Source organism: Dipodomys spectabilis, unplaced genomic scaffold (assembly GCF_019054845.1).
Source record: "Dipodomys spectabilis isolate Male_0828 unplaced genomic scaffold, ASM1905484v1 ptg000069l, whole genome shotgun sequence".
NCBI classification, from domain to species: domain Eukaryota; kingdom Metazoa; phylum Chordata; class Mammalia; order Rodentia; family Heteromyidae; genus Dipodomys; species Dipodomys spectabilis.
The window spans coordinates 9858145-9870786 of NW_024870746.1; the positions used below are offsets into that span (position 1 = coordinate 9858145).

General features: G+C 42.7%; 1 protein-coding gene across 5 annotated transcripts in view; it reads left to right on the forward strand.

The window, feature by feature from the left end:
* The window catches only part of Arnt (aryl hydrocarbon receptor nuclear translocator), a 66508-nt gene that overhangs the window by 39306 nt on the left and 14560 nt on the right, over window positions 1-12642 (forward strand). For all 5 annotated transcript variants that reach the window (XM_042682370.1, XM_042682371.1, XM_042682372.1 and 2 more), the window contains 5 exons: window positions 1163-1376; window positions 4315-4417; window positions 7023-7088; window positions 8933-9018; window positions 12397-12473. In XM_042682370.1, coding sequence (XP_042538304.1) covers window positions 1163-1376; window positions 4315-4417; window positions 7023-7088; window positions 8933-9018; window positions 12397-12473 — 546 coding nt within the window. The remainder of the gene's footprint in view (window positions 1-1162; window positions 1377-4314; window positions 4418-7022; window positions 7089-8932; window positions 9019-12396; window positions 12474-12642) is intronic.

Below are 12642 nucleotides of genomic sequence, written 5' to 3' on the forward strand. Positions count from 1 at the left end.
GTTCAGGCCCTACAACCGACCCCCCCCCCCCAAAAAAAAAAAAAAAAAAGATCTAGGAGAAGGGACTTGAATTGGCAACTAGAAGGACATTTTGAGACTTTGAATTTAAGCCCTGATAGCATATATAAAAGTAATCTACTGTAGTGGAAGTTGAGAAATAAGTGAAAAGCAAGAGAACAGACCCATTATATTTATAGCATTATTCTCAGTATACAATTAGCACTGAATACTCAGAATAAATTGAGGGAAGACTGAAAAAACATTTTGTTTATTGGCTTGAAGGTAAAGAGAGAAAATAAGGTCAAGCGCCAGAGGCTCATGCCTGTAATCCTAGCTACCGAGGGATCTGAGGAGCTGAGATCTGAGGATCATGGTTCTAAGCCAGTTGAGGCAGGAAAGTCCAGGAAAATCCATGAGACTCTTATCTCCAATAAATTATGGAAAAAGTCCATGAGACTCTTATCTCCAATAAATTATGGAAAAAGCTAGAAGTGGTGCTGCGGCTCAAGTGGTAGAGTGCTAGCCTTGAGCAAAAGGAGCTTAGGGCCAGTATCCAGGCCCAGAGTTCAAGATCTAGGACTTGCGAGAGCGAGAGAGAGAATGAAGATATTTGTCAAGAAGATCCTAAAAAGAGGATGAGTTTAAGAAGTCAGTTATTGTTGGTGGGAAATCTTTTTTTTTTTTTTGTCGGTCGTGGGGCTTGAACTCTGGGCCTGGGCGCTGTCCCTCAGCTCTTCAGCTCAAGGCGAGCGCTCTACCACTTGAGCCACAGTGCCACTTCCGGTTTTCTGGTGGTTTATTGGAGATAGGAGTCTTACGGTCTCTCCTGCCCGGGCTGGCTTTGAACCGAGATCCTCAGATCTCAGCCTCCTGAGTAGCTAGGATTACAGGCGTGAGCCACCAGCGCCCGGCTTGGGAAATCTTTTTTATTCCTCCTTTGAGTCTTGAGATGGATTGGAGGAAGAGGTGGATAGTGACAGAAAAATTGTGGACATAATGAAAATCATTATATTTAAGGTAGAAAATGGTGGCTGTGGATTGATCAGATATGAGCCAGGAGTTGTTTAAAATGAAATATATATGTCCTGAAGCAGATCTTGCTTAATAGAAATAATTATTTTTCAGAGTTCATTATTAACTTTCATTTCTTTTCCTTGACCAGGAACTGAAACATCTGATCTTGGAGGCAGCAGATGGCTTTCTGTTCATTGTCTCATGTGAGACAGGTCAGGTAGTGTATGTCTCTGATTCAGTGACTCCTGTTTTGAACCAGCCACAATCTGAATGGTTTGGCAGCACACTGTATGATCAAGTGCATCCAGATGATGTAGATAAACTCCGCGAGCAGCTTTCCACTTCAGAAAATGCCCTGACAGGTGAGAGCTATGTGGATGACAAATAAATGGGAAGTTCTTTTTTTTTTTTTTTTTTAATGTATAAGAGGATTTAAATTCTTTTTTTTTCTTTTTTCTTTTTTTCTTTTTCTTGCCAGTCGTGGGGCTTGAACTCAGGGCCTGGGCACTATCCCTGAGCTTCTTTTGCTCAAGGCTAGCACTCTATCACTTGAGCCACAACATCACTTCCAGCGTTTTCTGTGTATGTGGTACTGAGGAATCGAACCCAGGGCTTCATGCCTGCTAGGCAAGCACTTTACCACGAGGCTACCTTCCCAGCCCAGGATTTAAATTCTTAAATTGGTTTGTTGGATCTGTCAAAGCTTTAGCATATAATCAATTATCATTTTTTTTTACATTTTTTATTATTATATCTTTAAATAGTTGTACAAAGAAGTTCCCATTCTACAAAATAGTATATGAGTACAAGGTCCTGACAACATTGTCACCCATCGCTCCTAACCCATCCCTTCTCTCACTTTTTTTTTTTAATTGAGATTAAGTGATTACATAAATTTCACATATTTCACAGTATTGTGGAATAGTGATACTTAGTTAAAGACACAAACACATTTTAACCTTCACAAGGCAAATTGTCATTATCATAGTCTATAAATTTTGTGAATTCTATGAGCTTTGACAATACAAATTATTTCTTCCATATCAGGTGATGATTACATTTCTTTCCTTTTGCTTAGTGTAGGCTGTTCCCTCTTTCCTTCTTATTCCTCCCTTCCCATCACTAGCTTTGGGCTGCTTAGTTATTTTTCTTCTATGTCCAGTGCAGCTGATGGGCCCCTTTGTTATATGTTGTTCCATTTCCCACTTACTCTGTTCCTCCTTCAGATTATCTACTCTATGGCTCATTCCTTTTTTTTGTCGGTCATGGGACTTGAACTCTGGGCACTGTCCCTGAGCTCTTCAGCTCAAGGTGAGCACTCTACCACTTGAGCCAAGCATCACTTCCAGTTTTCTGGTGGTTGATTGGAGCTAAAAGTCTCATAGACTTTCCTGCCCCAGCTGGCTTTGAACTGTGATTCTCAGATCTCAGCCTCTTGAGTAGCTAGGATTACAGGCGTGAGCCACTGGTGCCCGGCTTCTATGGCTCATTCTTTTTTTTTGGTCGGTCGTGGGGCTTGAACTCTGGGCCTGGGCGCTGTCCCTCGGCTCTTCAGCTCAAGGCGAGCGCTCTACCACTTGAGCTACAGCGCCACTTCCGGTTTTCTGGTGGTTTATTGGAGATAGGAGTCTCACGGTCTCTCCTGCCCGGGCTGGCTTTGAACCGCGATCCTCAGATCTCAGTCTCCTGAGTAGCTAGAATTACAGGCGTGAGCCACCAGCGCCCGGCTCTATGGCTCATTCTTATAAAAAGGTTTCATTAGTGATTGTGCTCATGTAAAACTTATGTTTATCTTAATGTTATAATAAAATCATTAAATTGAAATTCATTGTGAGATCTACAATTATGATTTAGCATAGCAGTGTTCAAGTGCTGAGGCTTTTATTTCTGTCAGAGGAATTAACATCTTAAATCCATCCAAGTTTATCCTTTGTTTTGGGCAGCAAAACACACACACACACACACACACACACACACACACACACACACACACACACACACACACACACACACACACACACACACACACACACACACACACACACACACACACACACACACACACACACACACACACACACACACACACACACGTTTGTGGGGTTTGAACTCTGGGCCTGGGCACTGCCCTCAGCAAAACACACACACACACACACACACACGTTTGTGGGGTTTGAACTGCCCTCAGCAAAACACACACACACACACACACACACGTTTGTGGGGTTTGAACTCTGGGCCTGGGCACTGCCCTCAGCTCTTCAGCTCAAGGGGAGAACTCTGCCACCTGAACCATTGTGCCACTTCGTGTTTTCTAGTGGTTAATTGGAGATAAGAGTCTCACGGATTTTTCTGCCTGGACCAGCTTTGAACTGTGATCCTCAGATATCTGCTTCCTGAGTAGCTAGGATTATAGGCGTGAGCCACTGGTGTCCAGCTCACATATTTTTTCTTTTTCCTTTTTTTTTTTTTTTTTGAATGCAGGGTCAGGACATTGTCACTTAGCTTTTGCATAAAGTTGGCACTCTACTACTTGAGACATAGTTCTACTTCTGTCTTTTTGGTGGTTCATTGGGGATAAATTGAGTTTCATGGACTGAACATTCCTGACTTTTTTTGTGCTTGTATGCATTTCATTTTTTACAGTTTTTCCTTTTCCTCAAAAGGTACCCTTGCTTTCTATAAATAAAAGAGAGAAACAATTTTGATTTCAGACAGATGTATATTCTGTAGCATATAAAATTAATGTAGTATTAACTATGTATTTGTCTTTATGTAAAAACAATCAGGAGCTTGGAACTGGTGGCTCCCTACTGTAATACTAGATACTTTAGGAGACTGAGACCTAGAAGATAATGGTTGAAAGCCAGCTTGAGACTCCATCTCCAAGTAACTAGCCAAAAAATCAGGGTTATGGTTCAAGTAGTAGACCACCAGTTGTGAGTGGAAAATCAGATGAGTGGAGTATGAGGCGCTGGAGTTCAAGCCCTAGTACCAGCAAAACCCCAAAACAACAAAAACAAAACGAATCAGACCTAAGAATGTATTCTTGCCTCTTTACAATAGCTTCCTTTATACAAGGTTTTTTCAGTGTTGTGTTTGAATTTACAGTGAAATTCATAGATGAGAGTAGAAATAGTTTGTTTCAAAAAATCATCTCCTGGCGTGGCCTATTCTGCTATATGCAAGGAAGTTGGAGGGCATTGGTAGGATGCTCACTTATCTTGGCCTCCAGTATTTCTCCTTTTGTTCCCTATTCATGAGAATGCACTCCAGATTGTTCTTCCCATCCTTCTTTAGGGCGTATCCTGGATCTGAAGACTGGAACAGTGAAAAAGGAAGGTCAACAGTCTTCCATGAGGATGTGTATGGGCTCAAGAAGGTCATTTATTTGTCGAATGAGGTGAATGAGAGGATTGGATTGTGAATTGGGGGAACAGAGGGGAGGGGAAGAAGGGAGAGAGGCAGAAAGGATTGGGCATTTAGGGGTTTTTGATGAGTTGAATGCTATTTTTGTTTTTTGGGGGATAGTGTATTCCTATAATACTCAGGCTGGCCTTAAATTCACTATGTAGCCCAGGCTGGCCTCAAACTTGGAATCTTTTTCTCAGTTTTGTATATATGCATGTGTACCCATGTATATGTACTGGGACTTGAACTCAGGACCTCGGTGTTCTTCCTTAGCTTTTTCACTTAAGGTTACCACTTGAGCCATACCCCTCCTTTGGGCTCTTTTTGGTAGTGAATTGGAAATAAGAGTCTCATGGACTTTGCTGTCTGTCCCAGCTAGCTTCAGACTGTAGTACTCAGAACTCAGCCTCCTGAGTAGCTAGGAATACAGGTGTAAGCCCAGCATTGCCTCAGCCTCTTGAATTCTGGGATTACATTTGGGCATCACCACATTTGGCTTAAGAAAATGCATTTCTGGGTTGGGAAGGTGGCTCAGTGGTAGAGCGCTTGCCTTGCTTGCCTGAGGCCCTGGGTTCAATTCCTCAGCACCACATAAGCAAAATGAAAAAAGCTGGAAGTGGCGCTGTGGCTCAAGTGGTAGAGCGCTAGCCTTGGGCTGAAGAGCTGAGGGACAGCGCCCAGGCCCAGAGTTCAGGCCCCACGACTGGACACCCCCCCCCAAAAAAAAAAAAAGAAAAGAAAAGAAAATGCATTTCGTCATGTTATAAAATGAGTTCAGGTTGTATAATAGAAACATTGTACTGACAAGTTACATATATGGTAGAAATGATGTTAGAAGATTAAAGATGTAAAATTGATATTATATGGCTTAGTGGTTTAGAACAGCCTGTGAATTCAAACTGCTGAGTTTTGTTTTCGTGTACTCAGATTGATCTTGAATTCCTGGACTCAGGTGATTTTCTCACTTCAGCCTCTTGAGTAGCTTTAGACTACAGAGTTGGGTCACAATACCTGGCTGAGTTTGGTTTTATTTATTTATTTTTTTGGGTCGGTCGTGGGGCCTGGGCGCTGTCCCTCAGGTCTTCAGCTCAAGGCTAGCGCTCTACCACTTGAGCCACAGCGCCACTTCCGGTTTTTTTCTTTTTGCTTATGTGGTGCTGAGGAATTGAACCCAGGGCCTCAGGCATGCAAGGCAAGTGCTCTACCACTAAGTCACCTTCCCAGCCCCTGACATTGTTTTCTGAAACAGTGGACAGATTGTATGACTTCTTTAGGCTTTGATTTTATCATCTAATATTGAGAGGTAATACTAATTACTGACTTCAAAAAGTTGTTAGGAAAGCTGGGCCCTGGTAGTTCACGCCTGTAATCCTAGCTACTCAGGAGGCTGAGTTCTGAGGATCTCGGTTCAAAGCCAGTTCAGTTACAAAAGTCACTCTTAGCTCTAATAAACCACCAGAAAATTGGAAGTGGCGCTGTGGCTCAAGTGGTACAGTGCTTGTCTTGAGCTGAAGACCTCAGGGACAGCAACCAGGCCCAGAGTTCAAGCCCCACAATGGACCAAAAAAAAATAAAATAAAGTTAGGAATTAGTATATGTAAAGATATTTAGAAAAGAGCTTGTCCCATATAAGAATTTACATACATGGTGTCTTTATGTTTTAAAGAAAAAAGAAGGAAAGTAGGGTTTAGAAGGATGTGCTGACATTTGGACATGGCTATAGAAGGAAAAAGAGGATAACTAGTAATGAAATGTAGCAAATGTAAAGCAGAAAGAAATCAGCAGACTGCCACTCTTTTATTTGTAAATTAAGTTTTTTTTTGGGTTCGGTTGTGGGCCTGAACTCTGGGCCTGGGCGCTGTCCCTCAGCTCTTAAGCTCAAGGCAAGTGCTCTACCACTTGAGCCACAGTGCCACTTCCGGCTTTTTTCTTTTTGCTTATGTGGTGCTGAGGAATTGAACTCAGGGTCTCAGGCATGCAAGGCAAGCGCTCTACCACTGAGCCACCTTCCCAGCCCCTGTAAATTAAGTTTTATTGGAACATAGTCATTCTTTTTTGCTACTTTTATGGTGCAATGTCAGGGTTGACTAGTTGCAAAGTCTGGCCCATAAAGCTGAAAGTATCTGGTCCTTTATAGTCTATCAACTTGTGATACAGATAATCTTTGCATTTGAAGAGCATATGTAACATTTTCAACTTCAAATTCTAGTCAGTTATAACTTTTAGAAATTCTAAATCTGAATTTTATCATACTTTATTGATGAGCAGTTTTCTGTGTCTAGCTGTATCCAGAGTCTGCTGTTGTAGTATGAAAGGTTCACTCATTGTACAGCCATACTAGTTTGTGTTGGTTTTTTTTGCTTGAACTTAGGGCCTAGAGCCTCTTTGTGCTCAAGGCTAATGCTCTACCACGTGAACCGCAGCACCACTTCTGGCTTTTCTGAATAGTTTATAGGAGATAAGAGTCTCATGGTAACTTTTCTGCCCAAGTTGGCTTTGAACCTTAATCCTTAGATCTCAACCTCCTGAGTAGCTAGGATTACAGACGTGGCTCCCAGTACTGCCAGCCTTACTAGTTTTAATCTCTGTTCTAACAGATGTGGTAATAGCACTGTGGATCCAGTCACCATGAACAGACTGAGCTTTGTGAGGAACAGATGCAGGTAAGGTCCTAAACATTGAAGACCTAAGGGTTGGTAGAAAGCATCACTTAGAAATACAAAAAGCAGCCAGGTGCTGGTGGCTCATGCCTGTAATCCTAGCTACTCTAGAGGCTGAGATCTGAGGATCGTGGTTCAAAGCCAGCCCCGGCCAGAAAGTCCATGAGACTCATCTCCAAGTAGCCGCCAGAAAACCGGAAGTGGTGCTCAGGCTCAAGTGGTAGAGTGCTTGCCTTGAGCTGAAGAGCTCAGGGGCAGTGCCTAGGCCCAGTAGTTAAAGCCCCACAACTGACAAAAACAAAAAACAAAAAAAAAAGCAACCCAATTTACTATATTTCCTTTCCTTCCTCCCATCCTCTCTTTCCTCCCAGTTAAATTTTTTTTTTTTTTTTTGGCCAGTCCTGGGGCTTGATCTGAGCTGGGTGCTGTCCCTGAGCCTCTTTGTGCTCAAGGCTAAACAGAGCTGTACTACATGAGCCACAGTGCAACTTCTGGGTTTTTCTAGTTTCATGGACTTTCCTGCCCAGGCTGGCTTCAAACCATGATCCTCAGATCTCAGGTAGGATTATAGGAGTGAGCCATCAGCACCCAGCTCACAGTTACTTATTTTCTGGCAGTATTTTCTTTTTTGGGGGGGGGGGTAATTGGTGGGGGGTCCGGTCATGGGGCCTGAACTTGGCCTGGGCGCTGTCCCTCAGTATTTCAGCTCAAGGCTAGCGCTCTACTACTTGAGCCACAGCGCCACTTCCGGTTTTTTTCTTTTTGCTTATGTGGTGCTGAGGAATTGAACCCAGGGCCTCAGGCATGCAAGGCAAGTGCTCTACCACTGAGCCATCTTCCCAGCCCCTGGCAGTATTTTCTTGAACTTTGTTTTCCTAATTCTATTTAAGGAAGCTATACACTTTTTGCCTATTTTCCTCTTGCTTAAGTATGTTTTTAAGGTTTTTTTTGTTGTTGTTTGTTGTTTTCGTTTTTTGGGTAAACTTAGGACATTGAGCTCTTGCTTGGCTTTCTCACTCCTGGGTGCTCTATCACTTGAGCCAAACCTCCACTTCTGGATTTTTTTTGTGTGTATGTTGGTTGTGGGGCCTGAACTCTGGGCCTGGGCGCTGTCCCTCAGCTCTTCAGTTCAAGGCTAGTGCTCTACCACTTGAGCCACAGTGCCACTTCTGGCTTTTTCTGTTTATGTGGTGCTGAGGAATCGAACCCAGGACCACATGCATGCAAGGCAAGCACTCTACCACTGAGACACCTTCCCAGCCCCTAGATTTTTGCCGGTTAATTGGAGATATAAGAATCTTGGAGTTGGGCGCCGGTGGCTCACGTCTGTAATCCTAGCTACTCAGGAGGCTGAGATCTGAGGTAGTTCCAAGCCAGCCCTGGCAGAAAAGTCCATGAGACTCTTATCTCCAATAAACCACCAGAAAACCGGAAATAGTGCTGTGGCTCAAGCAGTAGAGGGCTGGCCTTGAGCTGAAGAGCTCAGGGACAGCGCCCAAGCCCAGAGTTCAAGCCCCACAACCAACAACAACAACAAAAAAGAATTGGGATATATCTGCCTAGGATAGGATGGTTCTGAACCTCAATCTTCTGATCTCAACCTCCTAAATAGTGATGATTATAGGTGTGAACTACTGGTGCCCTTCACTTCAGTATGTGTTGTTTTACTTTGGCAGTGGGTAAAATATGGTGGTCACTTCTGAGCAGCGAAGGTTCAAGCATTGACTGTCCTGTTTACTAAATACCCAAAGCCTAAAGATTACCTTTTAAGTTACCTTTTAAGATTTACATTACCTTTTAAGATTTACATTATAGAATGTCCCTACTGTCTTCTATAACACTTGTAGGAATGGACTTGGCTCTGTGAAGGATGGAGAACCTCACTTTGTGGTGGTCCACTGCACAGGCTACATTAAGGCCTGGCCTCCAGCAGGTAGGAAAGTTGAATTTCTCCTCTCATTTACTTAATTACTAAGAGAGTTCAGAAAAGTTTCACATTTAATTAATAGAATGTTCATTATATACTTGTTATATGATGTATCCTTTGGTATAAGCTATAAGAAGGTTGGATAAATAAATCAGGCTTCTTCCAATCTGTTCTTCAGTTGAGGGGATGGATTACTCATATTTAAAAGTGATTTAGAGGGGCTGGGAAGGTGGCTCAGTGGTAGAGCGCTTGCCTTGCATGCATGAAGCCCTGGGTTCGATTCCTCAGCACCACATAAGCAAAAAGAAAAAAGCCAGAAGTGACACTGGGGCTCAAATGGTAGAGCGCTAGCCTTGAGCTGAAGATCTAAGAGACAGTGCCCAGGCCCAGAGTTCAAGCCCCATGACCAACAAATACCACCCCCCCCCCCCTCCAAAAAAAAAAAGTTATTTAGTATTGCTGGGTGCCAATGGCTCACACCTGTAATTCTCTTTACTCGGAGGCTGAGATTTGAGGGTTGCAGTTCAAAGCCAGCTCAGGCAAGAAAGTCCCCATCTCCAATTAACCAGTAAAAAGCTGGAAATGTAGCTGTGTCTCAAGTGGTAGAGCACTAGCTTTTAGCATAAAAAGTTCAGGGATAGGTTCCAGGATCTGAGTTCAAGCTCAAGGACTGCCATAGGGGGAAAAAAAAGAAAGACGTGTTGGCTATGTTACAGAATGTAGTTGTCTGTTGGCCTTTTCAGTTGATTGATTGATTGATTGTGCCAGTCCTGGAGCTTGTACTCAGGGCCTGGCACTGTCCCTGCTTTTTTGTTCCAGGCTGGTACTCCTACTAGGGTTTGAACTCAAGACCTGTGCTTGCTAAGTCTGTGCTATTTGAGTCAACAATATAATTTTTAAATGTTTAAAATCATGCAAATGTACACATAATACATAATACACATAATATGTTCTAAGCAGTTGTTGCAAAGAAACATTGGTATTTAATTCAAGTAATTTGGGAAAGTAATTTGGGAAATGTAGTAGACATTGAGAGATAAAGAGAAAGTGGCTTGATTATAACACTTTTTTTTTTTTTTTTGCCAGTCCTGGAACTTGAACTCAGGGCCTGGGCATTGTCCCTGAATCTCTCTGTGCTCAAGGCTCACTCTACCACTTGAGCCATAGAGCCACTTCTGGTTTTTTTGGTTGTTAATTGGAGATAAGAATCTCATGAACTTTCCTGCCAGGGCTGGCTTTGAACTGCAATCCTCAGATCTCAGCCTCTTGAGTAGCTAGGATTACAGGTGTGAGCCATCGGCACCCGGTGCTTTTTCTGTTATGTGGTACTAAGGAATCGAACACAGGGCTTCATGCATGCTAGGCAAGCTCTCTACCACTAAGCCACATTCCCAGCCCACACCTTTTTGTGCATGTGTGTGTGTGCGTGCATTGTGTGTGTGTGTGTGTGTGTGTGTGTGTGTGCATGTGCATTACTGGGGCTTGAACTCAAGCCTTTGTTTTTTTGCATAGTTATTCCCCCAGGCTGATGCTTTACCAGTTGAATCACACCTTTGCCTCTGATATTTTTTTTTGCTGATTATTTGGAGATAAGTCTCTGGGACTTTTTTCTGTCTTGGCTGGCTTTGAACTGGGATCCTCAGATCTTAGCCTCCAGGTAGCTAGAATTTAGGTGTGAGCTACTGGTGCCCTGCACTGATAATAACAACATTTTTTTCTTTTCTGTCGGTTGTGGGGCATGAACTCTGGGCCTAGGCACTGGCCCTGAGCTCTTGAGCTCAAGGTGAGCACTCTACTACTTGAGCCACAGTACCACTTCCTGTTTTCTGGTGTTTAACTGGAAATAAGAGTGTCATGGTCTTTCCCGCCCGGGTTGGCTTTGAACTACAATCCCCAGATCTCAGCCTCCTGAGTAGGGAGGATTACAGGTGTGAGCCACCTGACCCTGCTTGACAGGAACAACTTTAAAACAGAGTTTCTTTCCAAAGACATGAAATCAAGCTGTAAGCAAAGTAGTATTTAAAGTTGAAGTCAAACAAAAGTTGAAGTCAAACAGAGCTGGTACCAGTGGCTCTTATGCCTATAATCCTAGCTACTCAGAAAGGTTAGATCTGAAGATTAAGGTTCAGAGGAAGCCTGCACAGACAGATCCACAACACTTGGGTCAGATCTGCAAGATTTCAATCCTTCTGTTTAATGCTTGGTTCCCCCAGACCTTGATCCTTCTGTTTTATACTTTCCATAATAATTGGGATGCCACCACATTCAGCTATTGGTTGAAAAAAAGTCTTGAGAATATGTTTGAGTTGGCCTCAAAGGAAAGTCCTCCAATTTCAGATTTCCATGTATCTGGGATGACAAGTGCACAGCACTCTTCACAGCTATTGTTTGAGAAGGGGATTGGGGGGGGGTAGTTCTTCTGGATAAATAGAAGATAACTCTAAATAATCATAGGGAAATGAATTCTTGTTCCATTTCCATATAAAACATTGACTTCTCTGTTTTCCAAAGGATATAAATAACTATAGATTGTTCCTTCCATTTTTTCTTTTTTTTGGTCAGTAGTGGGGCTTGAACTCTGGGCTTGGGGGCTGTCCCTGCGCTCTTCAGCTCCAGCCACAGCGCCACTTCTTTTTCAAGTGGTTTATTGGAGATAAGAGTCTCACGGACTTTTCTACCCTGGGTGGCTTTGAGCCATGATCCTCAGATCTCAGCCTTCTGGGTAGCTAGGATTATAGGCGTGAGCCGCCAGCGCCCTGCTTTTTTTTTTTTTTTGTCTTTTGGCTAATAGTACTGGGCTTGAACTCTAGGCCTTGAGCTTTTGCTTGGCTTTTTCTTACACAATTGGCACTATTATCACTTGAGCCATGTTTGTACTTCAGCTTTTTGTTGGTTAATTAAAGATAAGAAGTGTGTTTGTTTTGCCTGCCCAGGTTGGCTCTGAAGCTTGATTCTCAAATCTCAGCCTTCAGAGTCATTATGGTTATAGGCATGAGTCACTGTCGCTGCTTTGGTATACGTAGATTTTTATTTTATTTTATTTTTGGTTGGTTACTTCAGAAGTTACTGTTCTCAGCTTATGATAGGGTCACAGAGTGACTGCCTTCCATTTTTGTTTGATTTGACCAGCACAGTGTTTTAGATTACTTTGGGTGAGACTTATATTCTCTAGCTTATTACAAATGAGATTTGTAAAATATACTGCACGCATAGTAAATTCTATGGAATTGTTTACATAGAATTGATTTACATAGTCCATAGTACTGGGACTCTCATTTATTACTGTATACTGTACTTTATACTTTGCAGTGCTTACTCAACTGACCTTTGAAGGCACTGGAGTTTAAGATCTCTATAAGTCATTTTCATTTCACTTTTTTGAAGGTGTTTCCCTCCCAGATGATGACCCAGAGGCTGGCCAGGGGAGCAAGTTTTGCTTAGTGGCCATTGGCAGATTGCAGGCAAGTGTGAATTTTCCATATTTATATCCCTTATCAATTAGAATAAATTTCCTTTAGAGAGTATATTCCTTGCTTCTATTTCCTTCTCTCTCCCTCTTTTTCTTCCCTCCATTCTTCCTTCCATCTCTCCCTCTCTCCTTCTAGCATTCTTAACCTCCCTCCCTCCTTT